This window comes from Melospiza melodia, chromosome 1, assembly GCF_035770615.1.
Source record: "Melospiza melodia melodia isolate bMelMel2 chromosome 1, bMelMel2.pri, whole genome shotgun sequence".
In the NCBI taxonomy this organism is placed as follows: Eukaryota; Metazoa; Chordata; class Aves; order Passeriformes; family Passerellidae; genus Melospiza; species Melospiza melodia.
In genome coordinates, this window is record NC_086194.1 from 101,790,658 (window position 1) to 101,811,842 (window position 21,185).

Genomic DNA, 21,185 nt, shown 5'->3' on the forward strand with positions numbered 1-21,185 from the left:
CTTTAATTCTCAAGGGTCATAAGAATGAAGACATTGTTCAGTTGTTATCCCAGATGGAAAATTCTGTATTGGGTATTTGCTGATCAGGGGTGCTTTTTTATAAGATTTTCTTATTGCCAAGATAAAAACTTCAGTATGAATAATATGATTAATCGGCTTAAAATCTGTACTTTTAGTTGTGGACTCAGAGTAGCAGATAGTTAATGTAGTTTTTATGCTAAGCCAGTGAGGAAGAGCAGCCCTTTTGTACTGGTACCTTTACTGTCTGGAGGGAGTTTGTTGGGTGTGTTGAGACAGAAGTCTTGATTATGTAGAACCCTTGCAGCCTTCAGTATCCTCAGTGTTCCACCCCTGTGCCCTCTGGATTCAGCCAGGGAGATGATGACAGGGCCCCCATACATTCTCAAGTGGGCAGAGATGCAGCTGAATCTTCTTTACACCCCTTTGCACTCACACAGTCTTGCTGAGATTTTTCCCTCTGGTGGTCTGTGGGAATGGAGAGGAGAGAGAAATCAGAATTACAAGAAGACTGCTGCTGTAGACAGCTCATTTGTAATCTCATGGGTCTCACTGGGGGCTATATTTTTGAGGTGATTATTTCACATCCCAATAGCAAGCTAAAGGAGTTAATGACCCTCCATGTTGAACTTATAATAAGTTGGTGAAAAATCAGTTTCCTTTTTTTAATTTAGAATTTGAGATCACCTTTTGAAACTAAGAGGTACCATTAGTAAATATGTTTATGATCCAATCTCTTTTGTACATCGTTTTTTTTCCTAGTCTTCTTATTCTGAAATACAGTAGTGATATGAGGGAGTAAAAAGAAAGTTATTTCCAAATGGAGCAATCAGTTTATTTTTGCCAGATAATCAAATCATTTAATTTCTCAGTTCAAAATCACTTAGCTCTGTCATTTTCCTTCCATAACTCACCTCTGTAAAAACCAGGAAAAAAGTTTTATACATTCTACCTATTTTAAAGTGTCCTTCTGTTTTTAACTGACTATAAATACAATACAGCCTTTGGTTTATAAAGCCTCCAGGTTTATAAAGTTTCTAATGATGTCAGAAAAGTGGGAGCTAATGTTGCAGCCATTCACCTGGCAAATCACTGAAATGTTAAGGTCACTTGGGGCTTTAGCAGTTCATTTGTGGTTAAAAAACTGTGTGGAAAGTTTAGAAATTATTATTTTTTAAACATTCTGTAGATTTAATAAATATTTCCTGAGCAGCTGATTTTAAACAACAGCAACCAAATAATGGGAAATATGGCCCATTTCACAAGTGGAACAACTCACTTTGTCTAGGTGCAAGGGACCTGACATTTCCATCTCTTTGTAGGCTTGAAATGAAAATGATGTTTTACAAATGATATGCACGGACATACTTATTCTAAACCCAAGGAAAGATCTACAATCTACATATGCAGTCCTTATTTTCAATTTGATTGGAAACCATACTTGCCCTAAGGAATGAGTGTTGTTTGTAAGAATTATTCTGTATTAGAGTATGCGTAACTTTTCAAATCTGCTGTCTGTGTCTGATGTCGGTGCAGCAGAGGCCTTGTTTGTAGCTGCTTGTGAGTGTACAGGTGATTCACACCTGAGCAGCTCATTCATGAGGGCAGCATGGCTGAGCCTCTTGGGCTGTGTGCAGGAGAGGATTTGCTGGCAGGAATGTTTGCGGGCAGGGCACAGGAGGTGGGTGGTGGTGCCGCCGCAGCTGTCCGAGGGCTGTGTTGGCGATGGAGCAGAGCAGAGCGTCGCCGTCACCTCCGGTACCCGCTGGCTCAGGGCAGCTGGCTGGGGTCCAGCTCTGCCTCCTGCTGTGCCTGCATCTGGAGCAGTGCCTGGAGCCCGGTGCAGTCAGGAGGGTCAGCAGAGCTTAGGCATGGCACCATTGCCCAAAGGGAAGAGTTTCAGGGTGAGCTGGATCGCTCCTGGCTCCACTGACTGCTGTGGGAAACTAAACCTCGGTGTGGAGGTACACGGTGAGGTGGGGCTGGGTACCTCTGCTCCATGCCTTGTAATAGGTAAAAACAGCTTTGAAAGCCACACCACATCTCCATTCTGACAGTAAAAGTTAGGAGCGTGGATGCTTTCAAATTGCAAACTACTGCTCCTTGTTATTAATGCAATATATACAGCATATATAGATAATACCTGATTTTTGTCTTTGATTACTTAGATAGATATGTAAGTTTGTACAATGAGGTATGGCTCTTAAGATAGCTTTAGTGGCTTTTAGAGCACAGAAATTCCTATATGATTAGAAAATGTCTCTGTATGAAAGCTATATATTGTTGGGAGGTATCCATGTTTATACATAGATGTCCTTACCAAAGCATTACCTTTTCCAAAATAATCATAACTGGTGAACTGGATTTCTTACTGATGGTTATTGATACTTTTAAAATATGTTGCAATAGCATATAAGCATAGGAGATGTTCAGATGTTACCTTGAAATATCTGCAAAAGAAATTTGCTGTAATTGTCAATGTGGCAATAATGCAACAATAAAGCATGAAGTTGTATATTGGGCTCTTTTTTCTCTGTAAGTGCAATGTAAATCAGCAGGGTGCAGCTTTGTGGCATTTATGGGATTTTATTACAGATTGCTGCATGACTAATCAACATTTTATAGATAGTGAAATTTATTATGAAGTTTTATGACACAGTGGATGAGCTGTTTTGAATAGTCCAGTCTCATGTAAAATAAAAAGTAGATGCCACCAGCTAGAATGGGAGTTGCTGTTTTCCACTATGAAATTGGAGATGCTCACTCAGCCCCTGTGAAGCTGGAGAATCTAACCCTGGTAACAAACCAGGATGGTAAAGGAAACTAAATGTAACATTTTTCACCGCTTTTCAAGTTCTAGTCTTTCACAAAAAGCAAGTATTGTAATCAGAAGAGGTGGCAAGCTTTTCATAAAGCTGCAGTTTACACAGTGCAGGCCAAAACCCAAGTGATTTGCTGAAGAATACGGAGAAGTTGCTGAGTGTTTCTGGGCCCTTTCTGATACTTTGGGCATCCCGTGTTTAGTGCATGTGTGGTGTGCATGTAATGCAGCAAATGGTGTGGTACAGTGCAGAGGTGGTGGCTGCTGCCCTGGGACTAGTGCAGCATTGCATCCTCAGGCGCTGCACTCACATGGTCATAGAATGTTTAGGTTGGAAAAACCCTTAAAGTCATTGAGTCCAAGCATTAACCAGCGCTGCCAAGTCCACCACTAAACCATGTCCCCAAGAGCCACGTCCATACATCTTCTAAATATCTCTGGGGTGGTGACTTAACCACTTCCCTGGGCAGCCTGTTCTAAAGCTTGAAACCATTTTGGTGAAGAAAGTTTTCCTCATATCCAATCTAAATCTCCCCTGAGGCCATTTCCTCTTACATTGTCACTTGTTACCTTGGAGAAGAGGCCAACCCCACCTTGCTACAACCTCCTTACAGGCAGTTGTAATGAGCAATAGGGTCTCTTCTCAGCCTCCTTTTCGTGCTACACTATTCAAAAGATACCTTCTTTCACTAAAATTTTGGGAAAATACATGTGCATGGTGTCGAGCATGCTGTTGATTGCATTGTCCATTGTTACTCCAAATTTCGTGGCCTTGTAATCAGCAGTATTGCAAATGTTGTTAGTAATTAGAAATTACTTACTTCTATGTCAATGGCATGATCTACCCTTTTGTCACTGAATGCCTTGAAACAGAAGTCTTGTACTGTTTTCCACAGTACTGTGATCCCTGTATGCTCCTGGCTGTTTAATGAGAATAGTCCCAGCAGTTTTCCATACAAAGATGAAGGGAATGAACTAACATATGTTTTTATCCCTTTGGAATAACTTTATTCTGTATACTCACCATCTTCATGGGGGAGGGAGGTGTGGGCTTTATAAGGCACTTCTTGTGTCCACTTCAGATTTGGGTATAATGAGTTCAAAATTATATTTTAAGTCTAAGCTAGTGCCTTAAGATGCTGGATTAGTACTCATAATTGCATTTTAGAAAATGTGGGGATGTCAGTATGGGTGCAGTTACTTTTACAATGGGGCTATGCTGCTGGTCAGAGGCTGCAATGATGTAAAGAATTAAGCCAAATCTCTGTTATAATTTCAATTCTTTGCACACAAACCTCTCACAAAATAAAGACATTTAAATATAGCTGGTTACAGCTAACGTTATCTGCCATATAAGGATGCAGAGGGATGCAGATCATGTTGACTAGCAGGCTCAAGAAGAAACAGTCAAGTCAGCAGTAGTAAACCATGGGATTTCTTCAGCAGATAGGTAAAATAAGTCAGCATTGTAGCTGTAACCTTTGGTAAGTGCTGTGCATGATTCTATCATATAAAATTAGTAAAGGTAGTTTCTTAAGAAGGGGAAGGTTTGTATTTTGCTTGTCCCTGTGGTTTTGGGTCTCCTTCAAGAATGTGCTTTTATTGATTTTCTTCATCCCCCATCAGAGAAAATACTGCAGCTAGTGTATGCTATTTCTTGAATCATAAAATGGAAGCACTAGCATTCAGATATGAGGCCTGAGAGGAGAGGTGGAGTGCGCTGTATTTGACAAAGCACTCTGAAAACAAAGAAGTAATTTCTATTGCAATGGCTGTTTTCCTTCCCTTCAGAATGCTGATCAGAGGTGAGAAAAAGAGTACGATACCCCATTCTGGGAATGGAATTTATTACTATTTGGAGCTCATAGGCATGCATGGTTGCTGATGATGTTTTGCAAAACACAGAATGCTGCCGATGACAAAACTGAAATGAGGGATACTAAAGGCATGGCAAGCATAGATCTTGCAAGTGACCTTGAAAGAAGCCCTGTAACATAATCTCTGCTTACATTGGAGGTATTTTTAGAAAACGTGAATGTCTGGCATTCTATAGGTCACTTGTAGCTTTAGAAAAAGAAAAGCATCAGTAATCCCCAGTGATTTTAAGGATTATGAAATTGGTCAGCTGCTGATGACACTGCAGCTCGCATCAGTGTCAGTGAGGCAACGTCGTGTTACCTCAGTAAAGTCTCATTGTCCTGACTAAAGCTGGTTCAGCATAATGGTTTTTATCCTCCTTTCTGGCAGAGGAGCAAGTGGCAGGCTAGGAAGGTGTGTGGAATGAGTTCTTACAAGCCATGTGTGGCAGCTGCTCAGGTGTCAGTGGGTGTCTGATACCAGGTTACGATGGATAGTGACATCACTTCGTTGCACACAGAGAGAGGAGTGAGTGAACTGGAGAGCACAGCAATGAGATCAGTTTCCAAATCACGGAATACTCTGAGTTGGAAGGGACTCACAAGGGCCCAGTGAGTCCAATTAAGTGAATGGCCCCTGGGGGGATTGGACCCACAGCCCTGGTGTGGGTTAGCACCATGCTCTGGCCAACTGAGTTATCTCAGAGTCACAATGGAACCCACCTGGCTTCTCTCTTAAACCAGAAGTGCCTTTTAAAATATAGAACAGTGGAGTTAGTTAAAATGAAAAGCAAGAGTTAGTCACTTATTTCTGTATGCTGGTAGCAGCTGAAATGACAAATATCTTCCCATGTTTCAGATGTGACTGAAGCCACATATTCAATGCCTTTTGGAGTAAAATTGCACAAATGTGCCGGTGTTTGGGTCTGAAGGAAGAGAGGCATCACCTTTTTCCTTGTTTCATGCTCTACTTGTGAACCTAATGTGTTTAACTAAAAACTTCACTTGGTATTAAAAAAAAAAAGAAAAAAAGCCTTGTTTCTAAGCCTTATTTCAAAGATGAGATGTGCACCTCATCTTAAGCTATATCTGATTTTTCAAATGGTATCTCTGAGGCCATAAAGGTCATCTGGCTTTGTCTCTTGAAGACCACCAGACTGGGGCACATGCCAGTGGAATGTTGCACACTTCATTTTACTTTCTGTGTATTTAAATCAGCAGTGAAGAGGAGCTGTGATCAGAGAAGTAAAGCTTTAAATATTAAAAGTAGAACAGTAAATGGATCAGCACAGAAGTGGATTCAGTTGTGCTCTGTAAAGCTGTTGTTAGAGGATGATAAGAGAAAAGCAGCAGAACTGTCATATTCTTTCAGAACTGTACACTGGCCATTTCTTGTGCTGACCTCAATTCCCCATGCCTAATTACATACTGAGAGGACAATTCTTTGATTTGTAAATCTACATGTCCTTGAATCTTTTTGCGTGGAAGAGGCCTTTGGATGAGGGAAATTTGCAAATGCAAATGCATTTCAATAAATTCTGGTTATTTTAACCTACAAGGTTAAGCATAAAGAAATGTATATTATCTCTCTTCACTGCAAAAGGCAGCATGTATGTGAATAAAGGATGTAGAATTAAGATATACTTTAGTTGAACTGAGATCTAATTAATATTCATGTATGTGTGTGTGTGTCCCTACAATGAGAGAACAGCCAGTTTTAAAAAATAGGATGTAAGATTTCATTCATCCCAGAGGTATTAAGCAATGGGAGATCAGATTCTTTGGAACATGCAGTTTGGGTGAACACCTTTAACATCCTTTTTGCAGGTAGCTAGTGTTACATCTGAGTCGCTAATAAAAAAGACTCACATCAGAAGCTAATTCCTTACCTTATTCCTTCCCTCTGGACAAGAGATAATGAATAGCAAATGCAAGAATTCTCCTTTTAGGGCCTGATGTATTACCCAGAACATAATAAACATTAGCCTGCTGCTGATGTGACAGTTGTGACAGCTGGAGGGGTTTGGAATGAAAGGCTGAAGCCTTAAATAAGCCTGTCAACTGAGCTTGTTACGAGGATCTTGGTTAAGATCCTTGGTTAAGACTTTGTTTTTCATGGCCCCAAAGAGCTCCTACAGCATCCACAGTGAAAATTTCACAGCGTGAGAACTGTGCCTTGCATGCTGATGGCTGGCTCGCCACCAGCCAGTGGTGGCTAAGTAAATACTTAAAGAAAGCGCTGAGCTTGATCCAACTATTTATCATGACCCATGATATCCCTCTCCCCTCGATGCATTTGTTTAGTTTGTTTGTGCACCTGGTTTTGTTCCTGGCTGTTGTGGTGTGCTGTGTGTGTCACTCTCTGATGGCTGGTCCTTCACAATAGCAATGACTTTGTTAGTGGGTGCAGGATAAAAAAGAGTCTTAAAAGGCAGAATCTAAGCATTAAAAAGTATGGAAAATGTTACCAATGTCATCTAAGCAGATTTCCCCTGGGAGATTTAGGATTCCTACAAGTGTAAGTTCCTTCAAGGCAGGTTATTTTCCCATCTCATGCCGGCCAGTGGTCTTTTAGAGGATTTCTACTTTGTGTTTATAGTCCTGTTAACTTCAGTTCTACTCTCCAAGGAATTAAGGCAAGTTCAGATTTATTTTGCAGGACTGGAGAGTCAAACTAGGTATTGTACATGACCTAGAGACCTCCAAACATCCCTCTTACAACAAATGTAAGGTCTATCAACCTGAAAGGTGGTGGAGAAGATTTATGGGCAGATCCTTTCCTTTATGTGAGTTGTGTTTGTGGAGGCCTGCAGAGGAATGCTGGCGTTACAGGGCTGTGTCCCATCTTCAGTTCTGCAGCTTGGTCACTGCTAAGCCACTTCTTCAACATTGATTTCTGGGCTTTTTCCTGGCTCACAAATGTGTTCTGAAGCTCTGGCTTCAGGGCATGAAATGAAATTTGTCATGCAAAATATGACCCTATAGTTGTGTAGGCGCCATGATTACAAAAACAGGGGACTGAAATTCAACAGAGCTCCTTGGAAGAAGGAGCACAGGTCTGTGCAGTGCTCCTTGCTGGAACAGCAAGTATAGAAGAAAAGATTATATGAGTGAGAATATGAGTTATTTTTTAAACAGTTGAACAAAATGCTTCAGAGTAAATTAGCTTATGAGAGAGAAGGAGAGGGGAATCACTGTTTTAATATACAGGTGTACATGTACTTCTAAACATATATATTTGTATAATTCAGTATACCTGGTTTTAATAACTAAGGGGGAAAGATCCTAATTTTTCATTTACTAGTAAACAAGTGTACAGTCTGTTTCATCAGAAACAAGCATAAACACAACAACATCCCCTTTCTGAGGAATGACATAAACATTATATATAAATGTATATTTTTAAAATTATATCCTTTGTTTATTTACAAAGGCACTCCCAGGGTTACTGCTCTGCAGTTTCTCTTTTACTGGTTGCTTTGCCTATAATCAAACAAGATTGCAAAACAACTGGCAAGATGTCAGCTCAGCCTGCAGGTGCTATTGAAATGCTTTTAATAGTCAGAATCAAACGAGAACTTCACTCTTGATTTATTGTGCTTTATGTTCCGAAAATACAAATATTTCTATGGCTGAGATTATAGAGTGAAAAGATTAAAGAACAGCACTTGAGGAAGAGCTGTACCAATTACCCTGAGAAACAATTCTAAATAGCATTACTGACCCAGTACTAGCATTCTGAAAGGTGGCTGAGTAAAGATGGCACCTTCATATTCATTTTGAGCACTCCATTTTGATAGCTTAGCATTTGTGCTCAAGGTGAAATGCTAGGGCCCATGTAAATGGAGAACAGCACTTTGATAGCATTATAGTTCCAATAGGTAATAAAAGCCACAAGGAATGAATATGAGCCCTGTATATTTTTTCAGCCTTATTTGCTGGCATTAATAACCATAGAGCTGAAGCCTTTTTGCCTTTCATCAGCTGTGCAGCTCTTCAAGTGTAAAAGGAGAGGTGAATTTGTTTTTATTCTGCAAACTTAACAGAAATGCTTCTTAAAGCGAAATCTTCACTCCCTGTGTGCCTGGAGTCACCGAGAGGCAGCGGTGTCTAACAGCCTGTGTCATCTGCTGGCCTCTGCTCCCCAGTGCTGCACTCTCAAGGACAACCCGTCACCACTCGTCATGGCCCAGCTCCTGCCTGTGCCTTGCAAAGCCACAGATTAACTTTGATGTAGCCACGGTTCTGTTTTGTGGGGTGCTACACTGCTTAAAGGTGGGACCTTACTCAGGTGTGGGGAGGTGACTAAAAGCAGCAGCTGGGAGAGCATCCAGTGGAGAGAACTCAAGCTGAACTTGTATCTTCACTCCCTAAAGCTGCCAGTGCATGCTGAGCACCAGGTGGGCCTTTTCTGTAGGTTCACTGAGGGATGGTTTAGCTGATGAACAGAATTTGGGGAAGATATCAATTGTCACATTCACATTTTCTGAAAAATTCCTTCACCCAGGATTTTTCTCTTGGGAAGCTGAGAAGCCTCAGAGTAAAAGGAAACCAATAATTATCTGATTTGCTTCTCCTCTGTTTTGTTCATGTGGGATGTGTTTGAAGATTGTTTATCCAACAGGTGATTGTTTCATTGGTTTCTGGTATGAGTTGTTTTCACTCATTAGTGCCAAACTGTGTTGAGACTCTGGAGAGAGTCATGAGTTTTCACTATTATCTTTTTAGCATTCCATAAGTATCCTTTCTGTATTCTTTAGTATAGTTTAGTATAGCATTCTTTAATATAATACAGTATCTTAATATTATAAATTAGCCTTCTGAGAATATGGAGTCAGATTTATCATTCCTCCCTTCGTCTGCGGGCAACGCAAATACAATAATTAATGAAAATCAATGGTGTGAGGCTACAGCAACTGAGCTGTTTTAGCTTTGATATTTTGAGAGGAAAATGCTAGAGCCTTTTTTACAAATGCATCTTGGAAATGTCGATGCCTTGGAGCATCAACAAAGCCTAAAAGGTGTTGTGCAGTATTAGAAAGCATTTGAAAGCATTTTGAAGTATTCTCAAGATTCTTTTTTATTAGAGGTGAGTCTTCTGGTGTTGTTCTGTCCCAGTCAGTTCTCTGGACAATGCAGTGGACAGCCTTTGGTCTTAGCCAGAGGCTGGCATGGAAGACCAGAGTGTGGTCTCTGTACCCTTCCTTGGGGAGGCTCTTTGAGGTTTATCCCCAAGTGTTATTGACATGGGAGTTTGGAGAGCCACTGCCAGGGCCACCTCTCAGGACAGGCTTTGCATGATCTTTGGGGACCAGGCACCTCAGAGAGTGCCAGCCCATGAGGCATTTCTGGTGAGCAGAGGCATCCAGCCCCCAGGAGAGGCTGTGAGAGCTTCTTGTGCTGGAAGAGAGGGCAAAAAGAGTGTTTTGTTCTGGCCCACTGGATGTGTCTGGAGTTTCCAGCAGGCAGAAAGTGTGTGGGGTTACCCCGCCACCTGTGACTGCATCTGCTGGTGTAAGAAAACCACACCCTGAGCAGTGTTTACTGCAGTGCCTGCAGCGTGGTGCTTATAATACAGACTCAGATTTTAAGGGATTTGGATTTCTAGTCCATTTCAGTGAAAGCTTTTGTTATCTTTCATGGAAATTGATTGCTTACCAGTAAAATCCATGTGGTTTATTGTTAAAATTTAATAGGGTTTGCCTGTGAAAACAGATGTGAAAAAGCCCTTAAATAGCTATATGCCCTGCCAGCATCCCAGCATTCACTGCCCAACTCAGTAGATATTTTCTCAAAGGAAAGATGTGGATAAAATTGAAATTAGCAAAACACTTTGCAAGGAATCCTAGAAAAGGTATGAGTGCTCTCAAAATATTTCACAGGTGTAGACCTTTCTGCAGTGCAGACCTTCCTGCAGAGCTGTGGGTGTAGCATGGTACTCAAGAATTCCCAATTCAGCTCCTTCCCACCACAATGATTTTCTTGACACTACCCTGAAAATGTGAGCAGTGTTGCCTTCTCTGGCTTGAGGGAGAGATCTTCAGGCCACAAGGATTTCTTCACTTTTCCTTGTGTCTAGGAGTCCAAAGGCTGTTTTGGGTGAGTGTAAACCCACAATTCTGTAAGAAGATTCATGTCCATACATTAATGTGATTTTAAAATAACTGTGTGAGGGATGATCACTGTTAAATTAGATCTTGGCTTTGTCAGACTTATTGCTGCTGTTGCTGGTCTGCTGCTGTTGCTGGTCTGCTGCTGCCACCTCTCCCTCCTTTTTTTCCCTGCCCTGGGTTCATTTAAATTCCCCCCAAGTGTCATTCTCAGATGTGCCTTCTCAGCTGGCATAAGGCTTTCAGAAGAACCCAGCTAATGGGAAATGGCAACACAGGGATTTTATGGCATTTAAACTGCACAGACCTGACTTTTGCTTTCATAACTTCATAAATCTCTTAAATGGCCCACTGGAATCTTCAAAAGCTGGAATTCTTCAGCAGAGTAGGGCATAATGGTGGTATATGATGCAAAACTTTCTTAATCTTGTGTTTTAGGCCAAGCTTTCCTATACAGCCAATACGCATTTACCTAAGGAAATCACTTGGTGGAAAAAACAGGCCAAGGGCACGGTAAGCTTCCTGTTCCTCAGAGGGAAGGATACTTTTCACATGTGTTTGAGGGAGGGCACCTTTAATATTATCTATCTGTACTGTAGGGAATGCATGAGCACTCTAGCCCTTCTTTGTCTCCAGAAGCTGTGTGGGCTCAGCCACTCTGCAGCCATGAGCAAAGATGATCTGTGTGCTGGATGTGTCCTGGATGTGTCCAGCCTCACCAGCACCTGACATCTGAACACTGCCACGGGGATTGTCACAGGCTCCACAGGCCCCTGCTGTCCCAGCTGCCACCTCTGAAGAGTTTTGCGTGGTTTTCCAAAGCTAAGAGATCATGTTCTCGCTTTGCTTGACTGACATAGTTTTCGTTACATGGTTTTGTTTCTGTGGATTTTCCCATCCATCCTTTTCCCCTCACTACCTGATAACCAAGAGCTGACTTTATGGATTAACTTGGTATTGAGGAAAATATTTCTCTTTAATTGAGGGGTAGACTGAGGCACACAGGAAATGAGCAAGTCTGACTGGAACAAGCCCTGCACTTGATCCAACACATGCCAGCACAGCAACAGCTGCATCTTTGATGCTTATGGAAATACCAGATGGAGAGCTTGGCTTTAACCTGTTTCCTTCCCTCAGAGTTTTGTTCAGTTGTATCCCTCTGTGGTGGTGGATTTCTTTCTCTCATACAACCTTGCATTCTCTTGACTTTGGTCAGATTTGAGCTGACTGGTGTGCAACACTCAGCTCTTCACTATGGCCTCATTTTGTTGCTTTTGCAATTTAACTAATTCTTGCCCCAAGGAAATGCCATTCAATGCCCTAAAAGAAGAGTGACCCATATAACATACGCTCTGTGCCCTGGGATGATGGGCTTAGGAGACAAAGAGCCAGAGTGATAGTCTATCATATTTGTAGAATATTCATATCATATTTGTTGTTTTTATGCCTTTTTTTTTTTTTTATTTGACACATCCCGAAGCTGGGGTTTTTTTTTTAGTGACTAAAAATAGCTACAGTTTTTGGTGGTCTGCATGTGGCAATTGAAGAACACACCTGGAGATAAAGAAGGACGGGAGGTCTCCAGTCAAGTCCCAGGTTTGCAGTCTGGGAGGTGGGCTGATTGTCTGCAGGGGTTAAATCCCATGGCTGGCTCCTGTACAAACTGTGTTTTGTAGGAGGTGGCCCTGGGAGACCTGCAGACAGGGAATTACTGTAATCCAGCCTGAATGTCACGAAAGCATGGATTAATATTTCATCTTCTGACTCTGACTGTTGTCAGGCTCACTTTGTTCCTGAGCAGGGGCTGTGATCCTCAAAAGACAGTGTTGAATTAAAGATTAAGCCAGTGTTTTACTTGATGGGAAGAGAGCAGTTCTCTGTGGAGGATGGTGACAATGCGGCTCTTACCCAGTGCTGCATGTGGGGGTTTGGATTTTCCCAAATCCAAATGACAGAGCAAAGCTGCAGCGTGCTGCTGGGGATGGTGTGAAGGGAAGGATCCCTGGCAGTTGTGAGCCATGTTAATGAAAGTGACACTGGTAATTAGCTGAAGGTGAGCAAGAGGCACTGAGTGGCTCCAGGAGAAGCCATTGGCTGCTGTGTGTGAGAGAGCTCATCATCAACGAGTAAAAGGGCAACAAGTACCTGCTTGGAAAAATGGAAGCTGCAAGAAACCAGCAAGGACAAGCAGAGAGCCCAGGTGAGAGCCCTCCCCCAAGTCAAGGATGTGGCAAGGCAGCTCTCTTTGCTGGAAACAACACACTTAAGGGGCCACAGCTCTCTGCACGGAAACCACTTTCAGGATGAATGATTTATATCTCTGTAACCACAAACTGCTTCTGATTGGTTAAGTCAAGTGAATACAAACCTGATTAAAACCAACCCAAGAGAGTTTGTGCACATTAGTTCAGCTTAAAATGGCTCAATTGGGGTTTTTTTGTGTTGTCTTTAAAGGCAACAGACCAGACCTTGCCATGTTGCCTGGCTATCTCTTCTCTGGACAGCTGACGTAGAGCACTTCTCCCTTGGCTTTCTCTGAGCACGGTATCCTAGTCAGTCATGCAGATTCTCATGAGGGCTGGAAACCCTTCAGAAGCCTAAAAAGGCTCTTGCAGAAGACCTGGGAAACCACAGGCAAACACTGCTCATCATGCCCATGAACATAAAAAAAGGATAATGCAGTCAATCATGCGAAGAATAAACCCCACATTTTTCAAAAGCTAGAGCTGAGAAACTGATTGTGTAAAATACCCACAAAGTGCATTTTTATGATCATGTTAGTGGAATTTCTGTTTGCCAAACAAATTTTTGAGACTGAAACAAAGGAAAATAATTTTAATAAGGCTGGTCTGTTCGGTTCTGTTGCTCACCAAACAAATATTCTATTTCACTCATATGAATGCACTTCAGGAGGCTGTAACTGCAGCTTTTTGAAAAGGATACCAGGCAGTAAAAGACCACATTTCCCTTGAGCAGAACATGAGTAAATGCTGCATGACTACTCTTCCACTAGCCTTCCCTGTGAAAGCAGCCAAGCTGATGATACAGCATGTCTGCTCTCAGTACAACTATGTTTGTATATTCTTTTTAAATAGTACTTCACTTTGGTTTGGAACAGAACTTTTAGTGGGGCTATAACTTAAATTCCCCATTTACTTATTGATTTGTGTCCCATTAACACTGTCACACAAAAATGCAGAACACTGGATTCTGCAAAAAAATGCAGAACACTGGATTCTGCAAAAAGCTGGCTTCAGTATAGTGGCAGCAAACACAAGGAAACATTAACTCCCTGCTGCTGCATGTGGTGTGAAAGTAAATATTTTATCACCTTTGACAGCAGAAAGCTGTGCACAGAGGCTCAGGAAGCACCTTTGGTGGTTAACACCTCTCTGAGCTGACTTCAGTTACTATGGCACCCAGAGTAAAAACCCCATTGGCACGCACACACACGGAGCAGAGATGTTCCAGCAGCTCCTGGGCCCCTTTCCTGATCCGCATTTACAGGAGCTCACTGTTCCATCCGTGCCTTGTGAGAAATCACTGGATGCATCCAGGACAGCACCCATGAGCACAGATTTTGCACATCTGCCTCTGGAGGGTTTCTGCTCATTTTCTGTTTGGGAGGAAGGGCTTGGGCAAAGAACAAACTGGCATTTGTGTGGGAAGCTGCTACAACAAGAAGGGGAAAATGAAGTACCTGAATCCATTTCCCAACCTCTTCTGTTTCCCTGAGAGACAACTGAAACAGGAGCATTTGGCCCACTAATTATCCACAAACCTGTGCACAGTTTTATAGATATAAAAGCATCCAAAGCCATTGTAAATTCAAATGTGCCAAGAGAAGTGGCAAATTTAAACCTGACTAGGCAAAATTAATGTGCATAAGAACTTTAATTATCCAATGAAGTACAATTTTCACATAATCCCCTGCCTCTTCTCATGCAAGTGCTCCATAGTGTTCAGTGAAAAGGCAGCTGGTGTGTTTTCCCTTTGTAGCCTCCATAATATATCCCAAATTATTTGTTCCACATACAGAACAATTATTTAATACTGGCTTTTTGAGAGATGGTCATCATTAACATATATAAGTGCTGCAGAATATCACTAGGAGGTAAGAGGCTTTTTACATGTATATGTGTTAATAATATATGTTTAAAAAATTTAAATTATGTATGTATCTATATATTTTATGTACGTATCTCATTATTACTTTATACTGGAATGGTGTTTATGTGTGCCTGTTATCTGCAGGTTGTTTTATAGGTATGGTTAAGTGTAATACCATGTGTAATTAAAATTACCTAATTAGATAGGTGGGGAACTGATTTGGAGCATCCAGTTTGCCCAGTCTGGGATATCCATATTTAGCATATTTAGCATTATAAAACACATCTCAGTCTCAGCATGGATTTGGCTGACATCATTTATACTTCCCAGTGGTCAGCAGCTCCACAGCCAAAGCAAAAAGGGTCCAGAGTTCACAGAGCTTTTCCATAAATGCTATACTTAGCTGTACATAGGAATTCACCAAACAGAAGAAAATTCCTGCTCTCCAGAATAAGATGAGTTGGCCCTTCTCATTTTCCGGCTTCTTTTCTAATACTGTGACAGCCTGTGATACCTTGGGAGGTATCTATGAATACCTTTTGGTTTTTTTCCTTACTTGGATGATGCCCAGAGCAGTGGCTGGTATTGGGTGATGGGGAAGATGGTGCCTTTCAGGAGCAAGGCTACTGGGAACCCCATGCTGAAGATCTTCCTTACCAGAGATGAGAGAACAATTTTAGAAAATGTTGGGAAGCAGTAGGACTTCTATCTTCCACTGTCACTGTCATTAAATCCCTGTTAGCACAATTACTGCAGAACCAGGTTGGCCATGGGGGTGGGAGCTTCCTGGGAGCACCGTGGTGAGATGATCCCAGGGCACCGAGACAAGGAATGGCTGTGCTGGCAGACACAGCCCCCATTCCAGTTACAGCACTCCAGCACATTCCTCCCACTAATGTGCCACCCTACAGCCTGGCACTGAAGGCAGGTACAACACCTCCCTCTGCCCTAGGAATTAATGTCCTGTTTCCCTCTGAGGAGCATCTTTCTGCAGCAGCACCTCTGCCTTCCCTCAGGGGCTCCAGCTGCCAGAAGTGCTGCCAAGGGTTTGCTTGCTCTTTTTCAGGAGGTAAACTGTGCTGCTTGAGTGACCAGGAGCAACCTGAAGTGCAGCCAGTATTGCCTGGCATTTCATAGTTATGGATCTCTTGGGGGAAAAGAAATGCACAACAAAACACAGATCAAGCCACACTATTTGTGCTGAAATCCAACAGAACTCAAATCCTCCTTGGCAGCAGCAGCTCGAGGGGACAGGTGGCTAAAAGCAGTCCAGGTGTGCCTCCTCCTCCTCCTTCTCCTCCCCCTCCTTCTTCTTCTCCTCCTCCTCCTCCTCCACTGTGGTCCCTTTGCCACAGGTTTCAGGAAGAGTTTTGTGGGAGCTTTGCCCACTGCAACCTTCAGACTGGTAAGATAAACAGTGAGGGGTGCAGCCTTTAGGGAGAGGACAATGATGAAGAGGGGAAGATAGCAGGAGAGCAGAGAGGCAGCAGGGGAGGAAGGCAATGAGGACACAGAAACCTGTGGCCTGCACTGCCAAAACTAGCAAGTGAAAGCTTTACACAGACTCCCCAAGTGGAGTCCCACTCTCAGCAAGGATACTGGGAGACCACCTGCTTGCAGCAGAGCAGCATGGACACAGGCCAGCAAAGCAATGACTTCTCCCTCCAGCAAGACAACCAGTGAAAACCTGATGGGAAACAAAAGCAATAGTTTTCCTTAACTCCGAGGGAAAAATTCAAAATGAATGGAAGTTAACCCACAATAACTCCAGGGAAACTAAACAGCTTTTTGGTGATGCTGGTGAGTCTTTTGATGAAAGTGAATGGGCTTTTAGATCCACTGGAAAGTGAAAGGCAGCATCCCCAAGCCCCTCGGAAGAATGAGAGTGCCAAGTAAGTTTAACATCTTGTGCCTCTTTTAATGGAAATATCACGTTTATGCACATAAACACAGTAAAGTACAAAGGATTAGAAAATAGGCTTAATTTCCAGCCCCTAATTCTAACATACTGTTCATTAATCCCTGAGTGCACCTGTCAATTGTCGGTCTCTTGCAGGTGGTACTGAAAGTGCAAATTCAAGTGCTCAGCTGTAGCACAGGTTGCTTTTCAGAACCAAATCTGAGTGCTAAATCTTCAAAACCCTGGGTTGGCAGTAAACAAAAATTAACAGTTAAACCATTCAATCCAGTGTACCAATTTGAAATCTATCCTGATACCTTTGCCACAGCCAGCCAGAAGATTATCTGCCTGCTTTCCAAATAAATTTGTTCAGCTTGTACTCTGGTCACCCCAAAGCCATTACAAAATTGGTGCCTATGAATTGCACAGCCCTGATGCACTTGCAGATTAAACTGCTATTCACATTCCCAGGTCTGGGCAGGTGTATTGGCAGGTGCATATTCCTCCAGCTCTGACCCAGGAGGTGCCACCTGGCACTGTAGTCTGGCCAGCACAGAAGTACAAAGAACAGGCTGTGTGGAAAAATCTTTATCTCCCACATCTGTCCTAACCCCTGTCAGACCCCGCAGACAGGAAATGGCAGTGCGGATCTGGGCTCCAGTTTTCAATCTCCTGAATTTATTTCTCCCATGGCATGCACAGTTTCATTACAAATTCAGTGAGACTGTGGCCAGCCTTTGTGCTGTGGGACTAAAGGATGGAAAAGTTTTTCCTCTCTTTAATTGAGGGAACAAACTTGGGACAGCAGCAGCAGCTGCTGGAGTCTGCCTGGGCTCCAGCACAGCAACACCTTCAGAAGGAGACACTGTAGCACATTTCAGTTCAAATGTGTGCAAAGCCTGAGCAAAACCTGAGTATGTGCTCTGTGCTGTTTGCATGGGACCTCTACTTCTATGAGCGTGGTCTTTCTTCAGCAAGCAGCAGGTTTACAGCCCTTCCTGACCAAAATCTGCCAGGGCTTGGCTTGCTGTTCAGCCTGATGGCTGGTACAACCAGAGGACTACGTAATGGATCCTTAAAGGAGCACAAAAACTTGCAGCAACCTGTGGCAACTGCCACTTGGAGATGCACTTCCATGCTAGGGAAGATTTTCTCCCGGTGTGGAGACAGGGGGTGAGGTACTGCCCTCCTGGGGCACGCAGAGGTGTGGTACCCAAGCTTACAGGGACATCTGGCCACATCAGTGCCTGAGCTGCCTGGTACTGCACCTCTGACTGGGTATTCACAGCTTGTGGCTGCACTTGACACCTGGGAAAGTTGCTTGAACCTCTGAAAGCTGCATAATATTCTTGTCCTGGCTATATTCTGGAAAGGCTGACAATAAACCTGGTGAGTTTTTTAAAAAGAAACTTAAATATCAACCTAAAAACTATCCACTGTGCTTCACCATCTCCCTTATTTCACAGTTAAAAGCAATGACAAAATATTCCCTGAGACTAAAAAGGAGACAACAGATAATGGATAAAGGGAAATCTATTGGAGGAGGCATATCTTAGGTGATGGTGGCAATCAAAAATTGTCTCATCTTCTATATTTCTTCAAAGAAATAAATTTTCTCATCTTCTATATTTCTTCAAATCACTCCCTGCACCTGAATTACACTTGCAGAAGATGTGAATACCTCAACTGCACAGATATTCATATTCAGCCCTTTTTAGGTTCAACAGAGCAAACAATAGCATTAAGAACTGCATCCATACAGACTGTATAGACCTGTACTTAAAATCTGTTTACTGCAATAGAAATAAAGTGCTTAGTATATCCAAAACAACTGTAGACCTGTATTTTCACTGCCAACCATCACTGTGGTAAATTTTAAACTTTTAATTATTACTGTAAACCTTTGCAATATGTCTACCTAAGGAAGAAGAGGGAGGAATGTCTAGTGTCAAAAGCACAACTCCTTAATTTTGTCCATTACAAAATGAACAAACACAAACCACAATCCTTTCAAACACATTTTTCAAGCTGTTTCACAGTCATTCACCAGGAGCTGGAAAAACAGGAATCCACAAGAGGACTGCACCACTTAGAACGTCCTGTCAACAGCAGACCAGTAAACCTAGTAAGTTTTCCAGCTCAAAATAGCTTCCTGCTCCACCATCAGCCTTGCTGTGGTATAGCCCTTGCTGTATTTATGCTCCTTCCCTGCTCCTGCCATGACTCAGTATTCCAGCTCCATGAGCAGTGGGCATGCACAAAGGCATTCAGTCTGTTACCTTGCTGGGATAACAAGACTAGCAGCTCAAGAACCTCCTCAGCAGCTACCCTCAAATCAGGTCCTGCTCTGGGCAGGAGACACCTGCCTGGGCTTTTGAGCCTCTGCTGCTCTATTCTTCTCCAGCTCCTCTGCCTTCCTCCGCTCCTCTTTCAGCTCCTTGTATCTCCATTTGGGAATCTGCAGGTAGGGGTCCTCCTTGGCACTGCTCCTCCTCCTGGCCTTTTCTGGCTGGAAGGTGGGCGGAGGAGCCTTGCTGACACGGACCTTGGGGATGACAAATCCCGGCCGGACGCTGCTCCGTCGAAGCAGGTGGAGCGGCAGCAGGCTTGCTTTCCTCGTGGCTACTGTGGTCACCTGGGACATGGCCATGCTGATGGGCTGCAGGCTGGCTCTTCGCTCCTTCTTCTTGGCGACCACGGTGACTTTGGAGTTCTGGAAGAGCTTCTCGTAGCTGCTAACGTGGTCTTTGTCTTGAGATCGGATCTCCTCTGCTCTCTGCTTCCTAAGGATCTCCTGCACGGCCAGTCTGCGTTTCCCCACACAAGGTGGGCTGCCTGGGCACACAGTCCGGCACCCCAGGGCGATGAAGGGACTTCCCAAACTTGTTGTCACCTTCACCATGTGGTCAAGGACCCCATCCTCTTCCGGGCCATAGAAAGACCGGAACGAGACGGCAGCCCTTACGCACTCAGAAATCTTCTGCAAACAGCTTTTTGGCTCTGCAGCCTTGGCAAGAAGTTCCTTCATTTTTGGCCATTCTGGTTTATATTGATCAGAAAACTGTTCTGGGCATGGCCTGTCCATCAGCTTCTGCATGACGAAGGCAGACTCTGATCTTCCTGTGAAACAAGCCCATTCCCACGAAGTCAGTCCCCGGCTTGGGTCAGTTGCATGAACATTTGCACCTCAAAAGAAAAACAATTAGCATTAATTAATTAAAACACCCACATTTCTGTTATCAGAGGTGAGTCAGGCAGATCCCTACACAAAAATATCACATAAAATACACAATAATATTTGTGTCAAAATGAACATGCAATAAGGATACTGATTGCTGACTTTATGAACTCCTAATGTATTTAAAACAAGGTAAAAGGCATTAAGACTGCATATATGAAATTCTCATAAAATTACAAATAATGAAATAATGAATTTCACCTGCATTTAATCTTGACTGCCATTTTAATATCCATGAGCTCACAAGAAAAGAGTTACAGATACGGAAAGAAACAATTCTCAACAAAGAAATCCTTCTCCATATAGAATGGTGGACTTCTTACTGGTCACTTCCACTTGGAAGAAAGGTCTTAGGCTAATGATCGCAAGTTCCATGAAAATGTCCACTCACTGCTCATTATGGGTAAAAATAGCAAATAAAATATAATTAATTTCTTTTAAACTATCTCCATTAAAAATGGGGGGGAAAAAGAAAGTTAAAAATGTGCAATTCATGCTCTCTTATGTCTGAAAGGACCCTGTAGAATTAGGAAATGTTGAGAAGATGGTAACAAGAGTGATCAAATATAAGGAAAGTATCCATAAATGTCAAAGAGTGGATAATGGGTGAGATGGCCTTCACTCCGAACCCCGAACAGCTGTTCTCATCTACCTGAGATTACCAGCCCTAAGGAAATGAATTGTTAGCCAAAACATTCTGCTATTGCTAAGTGGACTGGCCATAAAAGGCAGCTGTGATACAGGCTACACAGCAGAGGCTTAGACATCTGAAGTCTTTTGTCCTGGAAGGAAATTAATTCAAGTGGCCTATCCTCCTCCCATTCCCAATTTATGATCTTTATCTCTCCAATTCTGATGTCTGTCCCCATCACCATTCTTTCTTTCTCACATATTTCTGCATCCTTCTCCATCTTTGAATTTCTTTTGATCTGTCCATCTTCCTATAAGACCCCACACATTAGCTTTTGCCCTTGTTCTTCACTCTTTTGTTTTCAAGTGGAGTTACACTCTTCTCCCCGGGGCCCTTGGGTGCTTGTAAAGAGGATACAAGAATATCATGAGAAGCAGGCATCCTAGTCTGCCCTATGGTATTCCTTAGTATCATACCCACATTCCTTGGCAACCAGAAAAT

The 21,185-nt window shown here is 42.8% G+C and overlaps 1 protein-coding gene across 1 annotated transcript in view; it reads right to left on the bottom strand.

The window, feature by feature from the left end:
- Positions 1-16,808: 16,808 nt before the first annotated feature.
- The window catches only part of ANKRD33B (ankyrin repeat domain 33B), a 45,009-nt gene continuing 40,632 nt past the window's right edge, over positions 16,809-21,185 (bottom strand). Inside the window, exon 4 of the mRNA XM_063162794.1 lies at positions 16,809-20,001. Within this exon, the coding sequence (XP_063018864.1) occupies positions 19,151-20,001 (851 nt within the window). The 3' untranslated portion in view covers positions 16,809-19,150. The remainder of the gene's footprint in view (positions 20,002-21,185) is intronic.